Source organism: Centruroides vittatus, unplaced genomic scaffold (assembly GCF_030686945.1).
Source record: "Centruroides vittatus isolate TY-2023 unplaced genomic scaffold, ASM3068694v2 contig_602, whole genome shotgun sequence".
NCBI classification, from domain to species: domain Eukaryota; kingdom Metazoa; phylum Arthropoda; class Arachnida; order Scorpiones; family Buthidae; genus Centruroides; species Centruroides vittatus.
In genome coordinates, this window is record NW_027122368.1 from 1,106,554 (window position 1) to 1,127,858 (window position 21,305).

Consider the following 21,305-nt stretch of genomic DNA (forward strand, 5'->3'; position numbering starts at 1 on the left):
ATTCTGGCTGCTCCCGCACCTAATGTCAGCAAGAAAGACAAAAAAAGCAAAAGAAAACACAAGACAAAGGTGAAAAAAAAAAAAAGTGTTAAAATGAAAGGGAAAAAAAGAGCCTCGTCACGTACCGGAGAGTCAAGTTCAGTCGACGGGAAACATGGAAAAAGGGGAAAAGCTCAGTAACAAAGTAAGTTATCCTATTTTTTATTTGTATTTTTTAGTATTCTTATTATAGAATGTTGGGTAGAAATAATCTCCCCGTTGTCATCTAAATGTACAGTAGAAAGAAAAATTCCCCGTCGGCGTGTATAATGTAGGGTAGAAAAAAATTCCCGGTCACCGTCTAGATGGTAGGGTAGAAAAATTTCCCTGTCACAGACTTCGCTACCATAGGTCACATTAACCGAGAAACCTTAACATGTTGCCAGAAATTAGCAGAGGCTCATTCAAGAACTTATCAAAAAATTGCAAAAATCAGTTGTTTAATTTAAATCAAAAAAGAAAATTTATGTCTAATACTTTGCTTTTAATTAATGGTCATTATCTTTTAATGTCATAATGTCATACAAAATTGAATATAAAATATTTTAATAAGCAAGAAAGTTGCAACATTAATATAAATATGGGTGCAAATTTCCTTCAAAAGTAGCCTAAATAATGAGAAATTGCAGGATTTAGCAATTTTCCCAGTGTCTATTCAAAACCATACATAATTGTGGAAGATAATAACGCTCGTAGTTGGGAGCTAGTAAGCTTAATCTCTCCTCAAATGGATTTTTTGATATAGTCTGCCATAATGTGAATGGTTGGAGTTCAAAATAAAGACAATTCTATTAGAAGATTTTAAAATATGTTCATTATATTGCATAATAAATCCAATAAGTTTGTGTAGTGCATTTGCTGGGGATTGTCAGTTGTCCAATACAGAGAGAAGTTCATTACAAGATGACTTTGGAATTAGGAAATTTCCTATCCTTTAAGAATATGAAGTATATCGACAGTTCTAATTTAGTTTATTGATTTTGATAAAAATGCATACTTACGTATCTTGCACTTCAATTCCCATATTTAAAGCAGTTTTATGAATGTAACTTTCAAAGCATTCCAAAACAGAAAAATCATATCCTTTAATTTGTACATTAAGTAGAGGATAGACTGGAAATTTTGGTTTCAAATGCTATAAATAGATTTTATACTAAAATTATTAAGTAATTTTATATGTATACTATACAATTAATAAATAATTCTCAATAACTTTGTAAAAATCTTCATTCTTCTAAACAAAATAAATATAAATTAGAAATATTAATATTTAATTAAAACATATACATAATGAATTTAATATATAATTTAGAAATTATGCAAATTATACAAACAGAAATTTAAAAATATAGGTTGCGGTATAGTTGGCGACTAGTCTCGTGCGATTCGTCATGTCTTACGTTGACTTATTATAGCTAAATAAACTTATTATAGCATAAATGCACTTATTATAGTAATATTATTGCATGAATATGCGAAAAATGAAATAATTTACTTTTTAAGTCAACAAAACACCACCTGGACAAAAATATGTAAAACAGACGATAGACCAGACGATGCAGTCAAGTGCTGACATCTGTTGTCAATAAATTCTATTTCGTACGGTTTTGAGTTATTTTCTATGTGAGACTTTTTTATGCGGTCCCTGTTGACCGCATAAAAAAAATATTTTTTAATTGTGTTGCGAAAACTATTATTTACAGCCATTCGTGAAGTTTCGTGAGATTTTTTTTTGTGCGTTTTTTTTAATGCGGTCCCTATCCCCCGCATAAAAACAGGTTTGACTGTATTTAATTAAAACATATACATAATGAATTTAATATGTAATTTAGAAATTATGCAAATTATACAAACAGAAATTTAAAAATATAGGTTCGCGTTTTTAGAAATTACCTGTAGGTATTCCGGTTCGTGTATAGAATGAAACGATCGAGCCATTCTGCTTTTCGGCAGACTTCTACGCAAATTTGTACAAAACCTCAAACAAATCTGCAATTAATATTAAAGTAATTGTTAAAAATTCCCATACCGAAGTTAGTTTTCTTTTATAAAATGTTAAGACCACAAATATAATTACTACTACTTATTTTTTAACTAAACGAGTAAACTTAATTAGATATTACGAGAAACAAAGGATTCGTTAAGACATATACTAATTCCAACACATTTGCCTTTCAGTCTGTTTCTTGTTTTTTCTCCTCTTTATTCCACTTTTAGACAACAAGGAGGAGAAGGAACAGGAAGTCAAGTAGAAAGAGAACTCGGTATCGGGGTAAATGCGGAAGTTAGGAAAGCAGGAATAATTCCGACAAAGATAGTTTGTCATTCTTCAATGCGGAGTGATATATGAGATTTTTAAATTGAGTTACTTATTTTGTTTTTAGTTCATTTTGTAGAGCCTCAGTATAATGGCTAATATTTTTTTTTTTTTAGAAAAGAGAGCAATTACTTGTGCTTGGATTTATCATCTTAATTTTCTTTGGAAGTAATGTAAAAGAAAGTTTCTAATGTTACCTCATAGATCAAGTGCATAAAATGAGTTATCAGGAACTGTTTTAATGATGGCTGTCAGATCACAGACGAATGAATGCAAGGTTAAATTAAAATTTCTGCAAAGAATAAAGCGCCTCTAACTAAAATGCATAGTGGTTTATTGTAGGTTATTCTTAAGGTGACCAACCGTCCTCCTTTAGCAAGGACAGTCCTTCTTTTGTAAGTTCTGTCCTCCCTTGAAAAGTGTCCTCCTTTTTGATATTTGAAGACTAATCTGTAAATCTCCATATTTGATTGATGCCGAGCCAATCTGTTGAATGCAATGTGATGCGATGTGTTTGTATTTGACATGACGGTTCATCAAGGCTCGGTAAAGTGCATCAAAATGCAATTATGAAACACATGTGATCTGCGCAGGAGACCTTGAGAGAGTGCGCTGCATGCAAGCAGCTTTGGGTATGTTCGTTAAGTCAAACGAGTTAAACATGTTAGTAACGAATCGTTCGAAAAGTAGTAGTCTCGCTCAGTGCGCATGCTCCGCGGTGATGACGTATTGAATGAAACCCTAACAAAGCTCACAAAGGAAAGAGTTAGTTTACTTCGTTATCATGGCGCCCGACGATATCGATGTTTCTAGATCTACTCGAGTGTTTAAATTGTGAATTAAAAAGTGAAATGATTGAAATAACTGTCCATCCGAAGCAACCTAAGAAAAATATTTTGGATAAGGCTGCACTAGCAACATTCATATCTTCGATTTTAGAAACAGCCATTTAGTTATAACGAATCGTTCGAAAAGTCTAACGAAACAAGAATAACGATGACGTCATTCTCGTTTAACTCGTTTGACTTAACGAACGTACCCTTTGTTTACTTCTTACCGAAACAACATGGCACGTACGCATGCAGTAAAGATTATTATAGTGTATTATTGTTGCAATGAATAAAATGTTTCTTTTATTTACAATATTTTTTCCTTCAATTTGTATGTCCTCCTTTTCATTGTAAAAAAGTTGGTCACCTTATTATTCTAATACTTTATTTCTTATCATTAATGCATATACACCACCCAATACACGAGTAATGAATACTTTAAATGACACAAATGCTATGAAGTAAAGAAAATAGCATATGATAAATGGAAAATCAGGGTTATAAACTACACAGAGATAGGAACAGACTTACTCTATTCATTACTGCTACGTGAAATGCTTCCAATTGCCCTCACGCACCGACAGAAAATCAACATACCCACGTGGAAAAATCTATTTCATCGTAACGTATCATCAGAAAGTTTCGAATTCGTTTCCTTGAAATAGAAAATTAATTGCTTCGATACTTTTTAAATAAAATATTCCGTTATTAAATAATATTTAATAATAATTAATATTTTAAATGATTTTTTATTAAATATTTTGACGAAGCCATCTGGTGTTCAAAGTTTACTGTTAATATAGTTCAGTTAACTACGTCACGAACTCGTTTCCACGTCACACTTTTTAATTTATATTACTGTATATTACTGTATATTTTAACTTATGAATAATTATTGATTTAAAATTTATTTTATATATTCCAATACAAAATTTTATCTACTTTTTTATTTAAATATTTGGATCGTTATGGAATCATTAACGTAAAAATATATTTATAATAATATTACGATTTTTTTATAATTCCGTACAATTTTTCATTTTTGTATAATTAATACGTGTGATAATAATTTCATGCTTTAACAATATAATTTAATTTAATTAACATTAATATATTTTTAAGCATTTTTACGCTAGATGCCGCCACACTGTCGTAGCAATTTTGGATGTACGGGTACGTTCGTAAAGTCGAACGAGTCGGTCATAAATTACTAATTCCACTAGGTGCGCTTGCTCGATTTTGATGACGTTTGAAGCAAAACGTTAACGGAATTCACGAAAAAACAGTTAATTTACGTTTCTAAATCTACTCGTGATCACGTGATCCCACGTTCGAAATAATACACAGCGCGGGGTGTTGTGTATTATTCCTTAAATCGGGGTATGCGTTACGTAGTTTTAGGGATGGTAAGTGCGACGGCATTTACATAGCGCCGTTGCAGCGTTACGGGCCGTAAAGGCGCTATAATTTTCATTTTTGGAAGGTCATTGTTTTAGTGAAGCGGGTATTATCTGCAAATTTCATCAAAGAAATATCCAGGCAACACCCGCCTCATTAAAACAATATTCTGCCGATTTTTAGTAAGACATATAAACGAAATAAATTCACCTTAAATGCCCTTAATGGCACTGCTTGTTTTTGATGGTACGGTTTATGCTTTTAACATTAAACAATTTTTAGGATCTTCGGAGTCAGATGCCCGGTCCAAATGGTCTTGCCAGCTGTCTTCTAATCGCATTTATTGTATTGTATATTGTTGCGATAGTACGCAGTATTTATACTCAGTGTACAACATACGCACAGGAATTCTTGCAAGTAATCTACAGGAATGAACGTTGTGCTACGTGTATACAACGAATACTGCAAGGATAAATACTGTCTTCTCTAATTTCACAGAAATATTCACTTATGTATAAGAAAATATAAACAGTAAGCCTAAAATTCACTTGCAGAGGAAATGCTGTATTGCAAAGTATGCTTGTGAACTTGCAACACATTGCAATTACTAAGAGGGGCGCTTTTCATAATCACGTGTTCTGCCAGTCCCACGTATCCAGATCAGGATTAATCCCTTGACGAAAGTTTCTAAAATGACCGGAACTCGAACCCGAATAGTCCAGAGCAAAAGACTAATTCTTTGATATGGCATTCTCTTCACGTTCCACCATTTTGATTATTGTTTAGATCATTAGGTCATACTTAAATCGAGCTTAAGGTCGATACTTACGGAAGATTTATGACGAACGAACACGATACGATACGGAAGATTCCAATTCGTGAATGGTACAAAATGTAATTTATCCTCCATAATATAAAGTTTCGAATCATAAAGATCTATTTGTCTCTATTTTCCAATTGTTTTTAACACTGTTTTTCCTTTGTTTCCGCTTAAACATAACGAATAAACAGACGAAATGACTGAACAGAAGAATCCAACAAATTTTAAATGCACATTTTAACTATTACGGTGTGTAAATTATTATATTACATATAGAATGGCCCACAACGGTTAACCGTTGTAAACACTAAATTACTATTCTTTCCGAGGATAATCTCATTTTTAACAATTCCGGTAAGGCTTATTATGCAGTAAACTAGTCTGTGCAGTGGGACCACCCCTCCGTGTATATTTCGTCTCTAATCTATAAATTTAATTAAACATAATTACTTGCTTAAGGAATAATTGTTGTTTAATTAAAGGAATGCGCTTGTGGTCGATTCAGCTTATTGTTAAGCGTGCATTTTTGTATTTTTTTGTCCTAGTGTCCGACTTAGTAGCATCCGTCTGTACTACTTTGGTGTGTGGAGGGTGAAGTGGCTCGCACCCGGATTCTCTTTTGAAGAAAAGAAAGCGGAGATCGTAATCTGATCGTAAACTGTAGCGAGAAGAAAAAAATATCCTGGATTACTTCCTTTCGGTATTTAGGACAATACTTTAACAATTTTTTTACACAATATATTTATACAATAGTTAAAAACACGGAGAAAATCTATAATTTACAACTTTTTATTGCAATTATTCTTAAATTTTCGTCCAGAAAATTAGCTGGCAACGTATCAACTACGTTGTTATACGTTGAGGGTGGCTCGAAAGTCATTCAACCCTCTAGATACATGGCACTTCGGACGGTGCCACTTTCCCTATCCCTCTTAACAAACTAGTTTTTATAGCCGTTAAATGATTTTTGGACTACTCTAAATATTCGATATCGAAGAGGATAGAATGCGATTTAAAAAATGCAGGCCTGGGTTAGGCCCGTGACGTAGAATTTCTCTTGACGAAAATAAACTTTATTCTGGAAGTTATTGCAGGAAAGTTATATTTTTACTTATGACGTTTTTCTTGCTCCAAGTACACGGTCTAATCGGTCCATAAACCATAAATTCTTTTAAACTGACGTTTCGGACGACTCCGAATGGAGTTAACGAAGAGAAGATTTCCGGTTGCTTTGTTCTATCCATTTAACTAATCCAGGCCTCATATATTTAAATCTTTATGTATTTTCTAGTAGGAAACACTAAAAATAATTGTTTTTAAGTTGAAAAGATTCAAATTTTTACGCCTGTTTATTCCATCCAGTAGAGCGTTATGGCTTCGTGGGTACTCGGTAGAATTTGAATTAGGTGGTCCCCTGTACGGTGTCGAATTCAGACATTTTTCTTCGGGGGAATATCTTATCGTAAAAGATTAATTTGGGTCCCTGCTGTTAGTGGGGGCCCAGGCGATTGCCCTTTTTTGCCCTAGAAACGCATCACTGTTAAACGTGAGGATTTTTAGCTTTTTCAAACACGTTCACCCCTTTCCCGTGTTTAATTTTCGAATTAATTTATATAGAAAGATAAAATTTATTAAAATAAAACCTCTTAACATTAAACGGGCCCGATAAGAACATGCAAATTAAATCGAAGGAGATCGATATCGGGGGAAAAATCGATCGTAAATAATAACAAACGATAACGGATCATCTCAGATTTAATTATCCTCGATAGGATATCTTTCAAGTTCAATGACAGTATAGTAGTTAGTCGGAAACATCGGGTCAAAGGTTTAATCAAAAAATAATACATAAATATTTTTTTCTTATTCTTTCCTGTCATACTTGATATACCAGTCACATCATTCGAGTGGAATCTACTCTCCAATCTAGAAAATACGTTAGAGTCATGAGGTGAAGTGTACATCGATGGGGTGAGTTTAAGAGCAATTCATGCTCGGTCAGTTAGGGGTTATGGAGTTATGGTTACATTTCACACCCATGATTTTTCTTACCAATATATTATAAACGACCGCAGTCGTTTACATACGCCTCGACGAACCCTTGGCACCATTTTGTTCGCGTGGGAGAGAATGCGCGACTCACCACGAATTTCTGTATCACGAATTCTTTTTAATGTAAGGCGGCGATGCCGGAAGTAAAAGAAAAATAATAACATTTCCATATAAACCTATATAATTGATTTTTCTTCAAGTTCGAATGTAGATCTATAAATTGCAGGTCCAGTAATGGCTTAAAATACACGCTCTACGAAGACCCGATTAACGTAAAGCTATATAAGATATGACTTAAGGCCTCACACACTATAAGGGGCCTCGTTTCGTGCTCATGAAAAGAATTAATATGTATTTGGTGGAGAGGAGGGACCTTTCTGAATCTTTCAATTCTAAATCCGGTCCTGCCTTCGTGATGTCTAATTCTTACGCTTAATTAAGAAAGTGACATTAACCCGGTCAGAATCTTTGGCTTGTACTCGGGTGTAGGGTCTTCGAGAGGGGAAGTTGGGACTCTTCCCGAAAATTTACGCGCTCATAGTGGTTCCTACCCTTCTAAATTAATACTAATTTTACTAACGAAAACAATAACATCTTTAATGTTATTTTTATTGATAAAAAACAGCCCACGTATTTCGTTTTTCCACCAAAAAAATGGCAAAAAGGACCCAAAAGGGCCCCTCTCTACCTCCGGGCCCCATACAAGCTCTAGAATGACCTGGAACTGAATCGTATTTTATTCTATAATTCGTCTACGTAATTAGTCCAATAAGTATATGTTCAACACGATTATAGTCGCGAAATTCTATACTGTTCTTGAATAAAAGCAAAACGGGGACTCAGTAAACTGTAAGATAAACAGCATTGTTTCTTACGTCAGCATTCAAGAATACAAGCCTTACAATAATATAAAACTAATTCTACAACACCCCAAACACGATCATTCCTCATACGTCCTTCAGAAAATTACTGAAACTCATTTATCATCAGAAAACAAGTATATTCTGATAAAAATCTACGTGTTTTATTTTATTTTTTACTATTATTTATCAAAACGAAACCTTACAACACCATCTTGTGTACTAGGAAATAACTGCATAAAAAAAAAAGGAAAGAAAGAAAAAAGAATGGGCAGAATGGATTCGTTGTATCAATTTCTGGGAAGCGTGGCATAGTAGTAAAATGCCAAGAGCAAATGTCGTAAACACTAGAGAATGGCTTATAGTATTTTTAACAACATTAAAGGAGTATTATACCCCGGGCATTATAATTCAGATATGATTTTCTTGGCATCTGTACGCATTGTAATTTATCGGTTACAATGTTGTATACCTAGTTCCGGCCCGATCTGTCTGACATCATAGGAGCTTCCGGGAGAGTAACTCCTCCCCATCCAAGCATGAACTCTTCGCCCGGATGAGTATGTTTGTCTCGCTGACCCGGTGGCCGAAGTATATAAAGAGCTGCAAGGTCATCGTCTCTATCATTCTCTTACCTGAAACTAGATCAGGAACGTTCTACCAGGCCCAGGTTTGTACCGATTTTTCGTATTTACCTAACGATTTGTTTAAATAATTTCTTTCGTCTTTATGCTATTTACTTAACGTTATTCAAATCTGGTAGTGTTTTTATATTATTTTTAATTAAAATTTAATTAATTAGTGGTTATGCACCCCTCGTTTCATCTTGGATGACAATTTAAATTCATTTTATTCAAGATAATATGACTTAAACTACCTGGATTTGAAGTACAGTAAAACCTGTGTAAACCGGAATCGCACGGTACCGAATGTTTTTTCCCTGTTTGGCAGGTTTCTGTTTTAAATAGGTTTTACTGTAACCTTAAATGTATTAACTAACTGCAAAACAAGTTTTTTTTCCAATTTTTAACGTATACTTGCAAGAACGATGCACCCTGCTTTGAAATATCATTATCTATTGTAAAATTATACAATTAATTAATATTTACGAGTATATCGGCGTGTATTGTTAATTACGAATAAGATTGCATGAAATTCTTTCAAACAGTTTTAAATATAATTTATTTTCGAATATATTTACCGAGAATTAAAAACGGTAAGTGACCTCATAAAGAAGCGTAAGGGCTGATAATAACGTGATTATTGCAGAAATTATTGCATGCTTGTACTAAAAATAGCTTCTAGCCAGTTCAAATCAAATATCTGAAGCATTTTTACTAGAAAATTATTGAATTATAACATATTCTTGAAGCAATGGAGTACAAAATTCTTTCCAAAAATACACTCCTCCTGTTGAGGATCGATATTAAAATAGTTTGTTTGCAACGAGTTAAAATCAATCATTTGCAACATTTTTAATGGAAAATCGTAAAAGAACCGGAAGTTTCGTCTTCAGATATTCGATATTTTTCTTCTAAAAGTCACGCTTATTCCGGGTCGAGGTGTATTATTATTGCATTTGAAATGAAATTTTCAAATAATGGCGTATACGAAGAGAATATTTTCATTTGTTTGAGCAATTTATAATTAGGGGGACTCAATTAAAACTGTCAAAATGTAAACTTTTTTTTACAGATTCGATTATTTCATCATCACTAACGACCCTTCATCGTATTCGTGATGATAAGTAAACTTCCTCCCTACACAATAACACTTGCATTATTACAGTTTCGTGATTTATTATACATAAACGCCCCTCCGATGAAGTGATAAGTCCGTGTTAAAAATCGTAATTACCTTATTTTTTTAAAGGTTATTTCATTAATTAATGTTCTATTCTTGTACTCTACGATGTTTTTATGTTATTTTATTTAAAAATACAGTATTATTCGATTAATAATATTACAAAAAGTTGAACCGCCCTTCCATTGTGATTTTAACAAAAAAAAAAAAAAAATCCATTTCTTGGCACTCAATAATTGCTGCCGTATCGTTAATGAGATTCACGGCAATTTACCAACATATATTAATTAAAAATGAACTCTTCAAGGCTCATCGGATGATATAAATAGAATTTTTATCTGATTCAATTTAAAATTAGAAAGTTTTTCTTGGGAACTACCTGAATTAACAACTCTTCAATTATGCAAACAACTCGTCTGTAAAGACGGTCGTCGACTGTATGACTCGCAATGTCACTTTGTGAACTTCTGTTATTTTTAATTTGCATACGATTAAATCAATTGAATTTAAGAGCCGTTTACTCGTCTTTAATTTTATTTAAATGTTAAAAATCCTCGTAAAATGCACGAGAAATCATTGCAACTTCAATGGAGTCGTGTGGACGTTCTTAGAGTAGTAAACACTATAACTGCGTAAAGGATACGTTTAGAAGGTTCTTCCGTATCAATTTGCATGAGTAGCTCATTGCAAATGATTCAAACTAAGCGTAACAAACTGCATAAACTGTTTATCTCGAGTATTTTAATTAAGTACTCAGAAGACGGAAGAATGCTCGAACCAACGATGTAACAAACTTTTATTCATTCAGTTGAACCTCGAATCAATGAAGGATCAAAAGCAAAACATGTTATTTGTTAGTTACTAGGTTAATATAAAGGAAAATTGTAAATATTAAAATTCTATACCGGATTTAAATGGTTTGCAATAAGGTAGGATCTAGCGAAACTCGTAACAAAGAAGTGGAGTAAATTCAGAAAGATTAGTAAAGTGTGAAAGGTGATCAAACTGTAACAAAAGAGGAACCAAGAAAACTGAGTCAAAAGATTAAAAAGTTGGCGAAATGGTCCGTTAAAACAAACGGTATAAAGAATTCCGCCTGCGTGTACCACTTAAATAAAACAGTACGCCTTTGTGCATCATTAATTCGGTACACGGATAATTATAAGAAGCGTGACGTCACCCGCCCGACAGGATTCTACCGCGACCCTTTTCGATAGCGTGACAGTTTTAAAAGGTCACGGTCAACGACCTAAACTAGAAATTGGGTTATTGTCGTAAGAACCATTAAGCACAGAATCCGGGTGCGGGTCAGACGCATTCCACCCGGAAGCTCCCATTCTAAACAACAACACACTAAAAAATGAATTGAATTTTCTTTGTTTTTTTTATGTTTTACAAGTTTAAGAACTTGTTCTCCATTTTTTTTTATTCCTCTTTTTTACAGGTTATCAAAATGTCGAAATCTTTCTGGTTCTTCCTCTTCGTCTTTGGTATGGTGGTGTGTTCCGCATTGCCAAGTCCAGACGGAAAATCGGAAACGGAAAAAAACACGGAAACTGCTAAAAGTAGCGCGAGAGAAGCGAGATTCGACGAGAGAAAATTTAAACAAGAGATCGATAAGAACGAAATTTCGCAGTTTATGTCTTCCAAGAACGTCATCAAGACTTTAGTCAAATTGATATTTGGAAGTGATGAAGAGAGCGCAGCCACTTCTAGAAAAATCCTGCATTTGTTGGTGAACGTGTTGGACATGTTAAAAACTACACTGGGCCAGAGGTCGCGTTCCTCTCAAGCTAGAAGCGTAAGAGATACTTTAGACGAAGCAGCTTTGGCCGGTGCATCTATGCTGAAAGGATACGTCAAGTCCATCTTGACTAGAGACGCAAGATGTGCCCAGAAGTATATCTGTGAAGCTAGTAAGGATGCAGTGAAGGAAGGAGACAAAATTGGTTACATCGTTGCCCAGTTTGGAGGGTAAGTCTGCTATTCATATAGTCAAAATTAAATTACTACAAACTTAATCCTTGACCTTCTAAGTTTCTTTAGAGCTTAGATTCATTTAGATTCTGAAGAATATATATTTAAATTTAGATACACAACATGAGATTACAAAACCTCAAAAATTCTTGTGATCTTTCTATGTATATAGGGCTGAAGATCTGGAATATCTTTCTTACTTTAGAACTTAGTTAAAACCTAGAAAAATTCCGCTCTTGAATGATTTAGGTTATAACATGCCCCTCTACTGTCCAAATTTATTATTATTGTTGAAAACAATCCTTTATCTGTGAATACAGTTGAACATACAGAACTTAAATTTTCAATTCTAAAGCTTTGCTTTCTAGTAACAGCACCTTTTGTAGAATGTTTAGAAGCTTCTAAATGCAGACTGAGCAGCTGTATTGTAACTTTCAAAGTACAATAGTAAAGTGGGAAAGAAAAAAACAAGCAGTGTTTTGCTTAAATAATAGTAAAACTTGTATGCAACTTCAAAGTTATACTGGGCAGTTGAGGGATATATTCGGACAAAGAAAAACTGAAATTCTCTCATTAATTTATATTTTATAGTCACTTTAATTTGTTATTAATTAATTCTAAACACAGAGAACATATTTATTACCTTTCACCAGTCAGTAATTATGATGTATATTTCTCTTTCCTTAAAGACAATAATTAAAGTTTTAAGTTTAAGTTCTTATGCTAATATGCAAGATATTAAAAAAATTTCAATTCAAACAAACATCTCGATATAATATAAGAATATTTTTGAAATTCAAAACATTATATCTAAATAAATAAATTTTTCTTTGTAGGTATGCAGTCAGTTACATGTTAGAAAACCAAAAATTAATACCATTCCAGATGAACTATAATGCTTCCAGGAAGGGAAGAAGTGGAGAAGATTGCCTAAGCATTTTCCAGTCTTGCAACGAAACCGAATGATTGAAGTTATGACATTTTTTGTGAGTTTTAATGTCTTTTCTTAAAAAAAAAAAAAAAATATAATCAACGAAGACGCTGTGCGTTTGAGTTTGAAGAAATTTTAGTACTCGATGTACGCATACACGATTTGTATACCATAGATATTAGTAGTTATTCAAAATATTTCAAGTACTTTGAATCTTCTCTACGGATCACGATACTTTGCTCACAAACATTTTTGCATTCGATCGGATTTTGTAAATGGTCAGTTTTGTAATTCCTTGGTTCTTGACAATGCCAGCAGATTGTTATTTATTAAATACACAGACTTTTTTTACCATGTGGAAGGTTTTGTTTTGTATTATAATAAAACATTTTTTAATAATTTAAACACATTTCACATCAATTTTGTACATTTTTTAAAATAAATTCAAATATAAAGAAAAGTTTCGTATGTTTATGTCATTAAATTATATTCTCATAAACACCATTTAATACTGAAGCGACTTGTTGTTCCGTTTCGATTTCGATTTCAAAATTTTAAGCTTACAGTATCGCTTTTTTAACGGACTTATCGTACGGGAAATGTTTGATCTAATATCAATAAAGTCTAAATTCATTCCTGTTTTCTGCGTGAGAAGTCTGTCAAAAAACAATGCTCTAAGCTTTGAATTTTGAAATTGAAGTGACTGTTTAAGGATGACTCGAATGTGATATATTTTATTCTAAAATTTGCTATAAATAATATATAAAAAGATATGTCTAAAATATCTATATTAATTACAGAAGTTGCAATCATCTGTTATTTTTAACCATACTGTAAAATTTATTATAAATAAGGTATTGAGACATTTCGGTTTTATGAATTAAATTAACAGCTATTAGCAATTTCATCATTCAAATAATTTTGTTTTAAAATTATTTGACTCTGTTCATCTGTAAAATGTTTGTAATCAGAAAAAATAATTTATCTATCATAAAATATTATCAAAAAATAATTTTAATTTTTAAAAATACGTTCCTAAAATCTTTTCCCTTTACACATCAATCTACACAATGTAATTTTAAACAAGTATGATTTTTAAAATAATTCTAGAAATAATAATATTTACATGATAAATATTTGTTTTATAAAATCACACCTTTCACTCCTTCAGTTATGACAACAAAATGACAAGTCGAAGAGGGAAGATGAGGAGAAAATATAACTTTCATGTTTCGGACTTTCTGTTCCGTGAAATGATTTCTCGAATCGGTCTCTATTTTATAAGTAATATTAGTTCGCGCAAGCATTATTCTAGTGTGAATTAGATTGGACCACGTTAATCCTAGAGCCGGAATGGTACAATTGTTTGATTCATTCACAGTTTCATCAATAATATCAGTGACCTAAAAACAGGTATGTTTAAGTGAAACAAATAACATTTATCACCAAAAAAAAAATTATGCTTGCCTACCTGATTAACACAAATAACGGCAAGTCCGTGTGCAGTCGCTAACCTACGAAGAATTAATCCCAACTTCTGTAGGTCGAGAGATCTTTCCATAGTTTGGTCAATGCCATACTCGCACCTGAAGAGAGCAGCTACTGAATCAAGAATAACTAATTTTATATTTCTTGACATTATCAATGGTGGTAGTTGTTTCTCTAAGCATTTCCACAAGTTTGGCTGTAATATGAAGTAATAAAAGTCTATAAATAAAGTCTTAAATATAAAAATCTTACATTATTTATTACTTTGTAGAAACTACTTACCAAATCACCAATTTGAGTTATATATATGTTATCCATAAAATAATTTAAATCATAGCATTTATATAACTTCTGAACCATAATTTCTATCATTTGATGTAACCTTTTTATTGGAAAAACATCTTCAGTGCAAATATAAACAACACCTAGAGAACAAAATAATAAACTAACATTTTCAGTTTCTTCAATAAAATAATCTGTTTGAATACTAACCGCCGTTAAGTCCACCTAATTCAATCGGCAATCGCATCTGGATCGATAACTGCAAGCAAAATTGTGTTTTTCCACTCGCACTCTCTCCAGATATTTCCGTGATGTGACGCAGAAGAATTCCTCCACGTAAGAATGAATTTAATATTCCGCACCCTGTACTCAATTTTTTAAGTTTAAATACATTAGGGCATTCACCTTGCTTAATCTGTAAAGCTGTTAGAAGAAAGAGAGTTTACGAGATTCGATAATTATATATTTAAAGTAAAAACATTTCTTACCAGTCGAAGAGGACAAATTTTTTAAAACAAGACGTGCAACAGATGTCAAAATAGTAGTTATTTCTTGATGAGAAAGTCTTGTCTTATGTTGCAATTCTGGTTCAGAGAGAGCAAGAATATTTTTACATGTCAACAACTTGGCTGGAAAAAATTAATTTTATTATATTACAATAGATTGAATGGTAGTAAATACTGTTTGAATGTCATTAAATGCACAATAAAAACACAAAACAATTCCAATGCTTGCAGATGGTAAAGCCCACTTTTGGATCTATAGAGTAATTTAAAACACAAATAACAGTAATTCATTTGGCAAACTCAAACATTTTACTTCAATAATAGTAATGATTTATTGTTTTAATTTTAAAACAGCACCTTCAGAATATATTTGTTTAAATTTTTATAATTAATATACTCGATTCATTTCTAGTATAGTTAGAAAATTGTCATAATTACAGTTGCTTTTATAATAATTTTCTGAAGAGAAGTTTTCCATTGATATTATTATTTAGAATGCTTCTTGATTTTATAAGAGCACACTTTATTTTTTGAATCTTTGAAGATTATCTGTATTTTTGTTGCAAATTTGATTAATCTACGACACGACAGTTAATACGAAATAGTTGTAAACATGTAATTTGAGAAATAAGAACATAGAATTAACATTTAATTAGGTTATGAACTCTATAATTGAATATAACTAATGCAAATGCTATAAGTAATAGAATAAATAAAAACATTTAAAATGTAAAGCAATATATACAAACAAAACTTTACTGCAAAAACTATAAATTAATGACAATATTCCAAATGCAGTTAGAAATTAAATAAAAATGAAGGATATCAATTATTGTTATTTACTCCAAGCACATATCAATAATTAAAAAATTGATATTTAGTTTAAATATTCAATTTACTAATATATTTTTACCAGTGAATGAAAATTTCTTTATTAAAAGAGAAAAATTATATATAGGATGTTGATAGTTTCTGCAGAAGTAAAATTTTGTTTAATTAATAACTAAAATTTATAATTCATTTTAATGTTTAGTTAGAGCTAATTAAAATCAGTTAGAATACAGAAAAAAATCTACATTCTTGCATGCAATTTATATTCCATTTTGGAGTGCTGTCCTGAAGATGACATTTTTGTAACATTGAAAATGTTCAGAAAGAAAATACAATAATACCTCGGATTTCATTGACTTCAGTTATCGTCGGTTTTGGTTTTCGTCGATTTTTTTCGGAAAATTTTGTCTGTTTTCATTGGCATGCCCGTGCGATCTCATTGCTAATTTCGAGAAAACAAAGGGTGACCCATGCGTTTTCCTGCTCAGTGTGTTGTTGTTTCTTGTTGTGTGAGAATCTGTATAATCTCATAATGTATTATATGTATTCAGTAAACAGTTTAGTTTTTTTAGAATACACTTTGTGGCAATGACCATATATACCTTATGTGTATGTCAGTAAATAACCTCATGTCAGAAATAAATCTCACATCACTTAAACATTTTAAATCCCTTCTCATAAAGAGGAAAACACAAGATTTTAAAATCTATTTTAGAATATTATTCTATTTTTTAATTTATATTTTAAGCCATTTTCACAACCACATAACTCTACAGGAAACAAGTTGTAGAGGGTAATATCTTATCAGTTAAATTTATGATTCCTGAAAGTCTCTCATTCATTATACAATACTTTCAAGATTCAAATGGTCTCTAAAAGATAAAATCTTACTATATACTTAATCCACATATATATATATATAGATACACATATATTTGTATATCTTCTTGCAGTGGCATAGCTACATATTTAGTGCTCTGGAACAAGTAGAATCGGAGCACCCCCTTGTTCCTCAGAAAAGGTCTGATGAAATTTATTTTGAACATTTGATTTAAAAACATCAAGGTGTGACAGAAAATTAATGAGAGTAGCAACACTGTGGTTTTCTCTTTCACACAGCTTGTACGTCAGTCCCTTCTAGACACTCAGTAACAGTTTCAACCTCGTGCAGTAACTATGTGATTCTAGAGAGCATGATAAGTGAAGTATTGTTTTTGTATTGTATTACAGAAAATGGAATAACGAAATTTGGAGCAATGGTGTACCATCAGATTTTGTGTTAAGCTTGATAAACCTGTGAATTTGACCTAAGAAAAGTTGCAACAAGCCTATGGAGAACATTCCTTATCGTGAGCACAAGTTTTTTGATGGCACAAAGCATTTTTGGATGGCCTAAAAGCAGTAGAAGACAAACCACACTCAGGGAGACATTAAACTTTGAGAACTGTGGAAAGTGTGGAATGAGTAAGGGTGCTTTGAGTCAGATGGGACATTGCAAACACTTGGATGCTCCACAATGACCATTCCTCCTGTCACATGGCCATCTCCATCAACCAGTTTTTGACGAAAAAAGGAATTTCTGTGATTCACCAGGCCCCCTATTTGCTTGATCTCAGTACGTGTGACTTGTGACTTCTTTTTGTTCCCAAAGATCAAAACCCATTTGAAAAGATGTCATCTGGGAACTGCTGATAACATCCAAAGGAGTGTAACTGTGTTGCTGCAGGCGATTCCAGTTGAAGCCTTCCAGCACTGCTACAAAAACTGGCAACAATACCTCCACCGATGGGACAACTTTGAAGAGGATAACATTAATTTATAAAAATAAAATAAAATTGTTGCAAAAAAAAAATTAGTCTCATTACTTTTCTGCCACACCTTGTATATCTAATTATTTCAACTTAAAACCTTACTTAATAACAGTTTATTTGAGATTCGAGGCATGTCAACAATAAGATATCCCAGTTTAATACATATAAATATAATAATAAAACAAAATATAATTCTTTAAGTACAGAGTACCTAATAATATTTACTACATATTATATAAATTGTATTGACAAAATGTATGCAAGTTTAGTTTCATAAGAAATACATGATATTACATAAAAAATAAAGCTTCAAGATTGTTGTTTTCTCGCTTTTTCGTTTGCAAATCGGTCAATCACTTTCTCCAGATCAAGTTGACAAGCTATTGTTTTTTCAATTGAGCCAGAGTTGAGACGGTGTTGTGACATGCTGCTTCTTAGATACATTCTGATTAATTTTAGTTTTGAAAAACATTCTGCTGTCATTGTCACTGTCACCACCCATAAAGTTAAAAAAAAAAGAGGCATGCTGCAATAATGTCACTTATAACTTGGCTTATAGAAATAATTTCTTTTACCTGACTTTAAAAACACATTTTAAATTGAAGCAGTTGAGGTCCAAAACTACGCAAAATGTCGGAAGGATATGCTGATTGTAAAAATTCTGATCCTTCCAGAATATTTTTATCAGGTGACACGACAAGATATGCGGATGATAAGCACTTGAAAAGTGTACATAATTGTCGAACAAATTCAAATTTAATAGTTAATTGATTAATTATTAAATCCAAAAATTTTTTTACAAATGTTTTTACAAGCTTTTATTTCATCCTTTCTAACTTGGCACTCCAACTGCTCCACGATAGCTACACCTCTGTCTTCTTGTTTACTATTTACAACTGTACAACAGTACATGATTTGTTAAATTATAATTACCATACCATACCATACCATATTATTAATATCAAACTGACTTATAACCTGAAACATACTTTCATATTTCTTGTATAGTTAATATAACTGAACAGTAATCTATACTTCTACAAAAATGCTAGTAAATCAATACTTCCAGGAAAAAAATGTACAAAGTTATATAATATTTCAAGGTTTTACGCACAGTTTAACACGTCAATATGAATTAGTGTCAGATATAACTAAGTATATTAATACAGTGGGCTCTTGATGTATAGTGAACTTCAAAGTCATTCACTATATCTGTAAAGAATAGCAGAGTCCACTACATCGAGGGCTAATGACGTAAAGAACATTATATCAAGGGTCCACTGTATTTTCATTATTATTTTGTTTACCTTTAAGTAATGCAGCAGTAAGCTTAGGATTTAAGTCTAACGACTCGATTTCTGATGAATTATCCATTCCACAATTCGAAATATTTATATAAGAACCACGAAGAGTTATATAAATTAATATCAAATACTAATTTTATTAATAATATTTGTAAATTCTTTATATCAGAAATATATCCAGATTTAAACATATTGTCGAATAACAGTTAATTATTTAAGCAATACTTTCCTTAAAATAACTTTTGTTTTATAAATATTACGACAATTTTAATTTCCATATGTAAGTCGCCATGTTTGAATACACTGCCATCTTTCGGACAAAATTAATTCTTTACAGAGCGATAAAACAAAAAAGTAATTTAATAAAGTAAAATTAAATATGTTAATACTACAGGAAAATTTTAAAAAAATATAAAACTATAAATTCTTTCAAATATAAATATATCAGCCGTAATACATTTCTAAAATTATTATTGTTATTACAAGTATGAACATGTCTTTTATAATTTATTTGAATAAATTTTCATTTATTTTAATCGAAATTACCGTGTTAATGTTTTATTTCTTATTTGTTTAAATTTAACTTCTGTTTAAAATCTATTTTTTTTAAAATTCTTTCTTAAATTTCTGTTAAAATTTGCAAATGTATAAATTTTTAATACTATACGTACTAATTATTAAAAGGGTAAAGGCGCCAGCATGCCACCCTAGACGGCCGGATGGCCGAGCGGTAAAGGTGGCAGCCTACCGCTCTGGGGGACCCGGGATCGAATCCGAACGGGTCGAATAATCCCCAGGAATTTTTCGGGGGGTGGTCCGTTCGGATATGTCGGGCCCCGTCCCTCACCACCCGGTCGCACCATTGTGGGCCTGGCCGAACCCATAATGGGCCTACTAAAAGAGGCCCTCTTAGTGCCCACAGGGGCGGAAAGAGTTAAAAAAAAAAAAAAAAAAAAAAAGCATGCCACCCTAAAGACAGATTCGAATTACAGTCGACTTGAAATTTTTAGGGATGGATTGACTCAAATATCTCGTATCTCCTTGTTGGCCTCCCGAGTGCCTCATTGTTGGCCTTAAGTTAAAAACCCAGTGGCGCATTATCCTGTAGACAAAATAGAGCAGCGGGGGCCCGAAACTAATCTTTTATAAGAAAATATTTTTCCAAAAAATTACCCGAATAAAATGTATATAATTAACACCGTACATTGCGGACCCCTAATGAAAATTTGCCTGGACTCCGTGAAGCTATAACGCGGCACTGTAAGATCCCAAAATCGACATGCGAAAAAAAAGTCTTCTAAGTGTATACATAGCGAAAGAATCAAATTTCTTTTTAAAATGCCAGTTTATGCTATTCCTCGATACTAGTTTAGTGCAATACAATAGATTCTTACCAAAGTACTTATCATTATCATATTTCACCATATTTGACTTACGTCTGACAAATTTCTTTCAGTTTTTTTTTCAAATATATGTTCCATGTATCGCCAACGAAGAGTTTAATTAAATTAATTGCATCTTCCCGCATCCAATTGGAACACTTTTAAATCCATAAGTCGAAGCTCAAGTACCGTATAACTAAAAATATTCTTTAAAAACACAAACAAAAAGTAACATAATCACATTATCTAAGTTTTAATAAACTCCGTGAATATGGTTTACGACACGATTTTGTGACCTAAGAGTCATCATAGTTTTTGGTATCAAACAAGGTGGAGATGACCTCATTAAGAATTACAGACTTCTCGACGACAGATAAACAATTCAAAGAAACTTTACATCCTGGAAGGATGACGGGGCGACCTAAAAATTACTGTGGGAAACTTCGAAAGGGACGAGAATTACTGAAGATCATCGAGTTAGTTACTAAAAATAACCAGAAAAATGATCAATTTAGTTCATTCCGAATAGGATCTCTCCACTCTTAACGCGCTTACCTGGAAACTTGACACATTTTAAATATAAATTTGAGTCATATTATGTAAGATATTTAGTCACATAAGAATTTTTTAAACCAGGTTTCATTATTTAAAGATATTATATTTAGAAATTCTTG

The 21,305-nt window shown here is 32.1% G+C and overlaps 2 protein-coding genes across 3 annotated transcripts; one reads left to right on the forward strand and one right to left on the reverse strand.

The window, feature by feature from the left end:
• Positions 1 to 1,058: 1,058 nt before the first annotated feature.
• On the reverse strand, positions 1,059 to 19,552 carry LOC136979310 (DNA repair protein XRCC3-like). 2 transcript variants are annotated; one of them, XM_067275257.1, is made up of 8 exons: positions 19,253 to 19,552; positions 15,286 to 15,381; positions 15,008 to 15,220; positions 14,798 to 14,940; positions 14,499 to 14,711; positions 14,184 to 14,430; positions 1,933 to 2,028; positions 1,059 to 1,174 (listed from the first exon to the last, which is right to left on the reverse strand). In XM_067275257.1, the coding sequence occupies exons 1-7, from the start codon at positions 19,317 to 19,319 to the stop codon at positions 1,997 to 1,999; spliced, it is 1,011 nt and encodes a 336-aa protein (XP_067131358.1). In that variant the 5' UTR covers positions 19,320 to 19,552; the 3' UTR covers positions 1,059 to 1,174; positions 1,933 to 1,996. The 2 variants fall into 2 exon arrangements, with proteins under 2 accessions (XP_067131358.1, XP_067131357.1); XM_067275256.1 differs by having other exon boundaries at positions 15,286 to 15,426.
• On the forward strand, positions 8,837 to 13,446 carry LOC136979313 (uncharacterized). Its single transcript, XM_067275261.1, has 3 exons — positions 8,837 to 8,986; positions 11,564 to 12,093; positions 12,933 to 13,446. The coding sequence occupies exons 1-3, from the start codon at positions 8,873 to 8,875 to the stop codon at positions 13,060 to 13,062; spliced, it is 774 nt and encodes a 257-aa protein (XP_067131362.1). The 5' UTR covers positions 8,837 to 8,872; the 3' UTR covers positions 13,063 to 13,446.
• Positions 19,553 to 21,305: the final 1,753 nt, after the last annotated feature.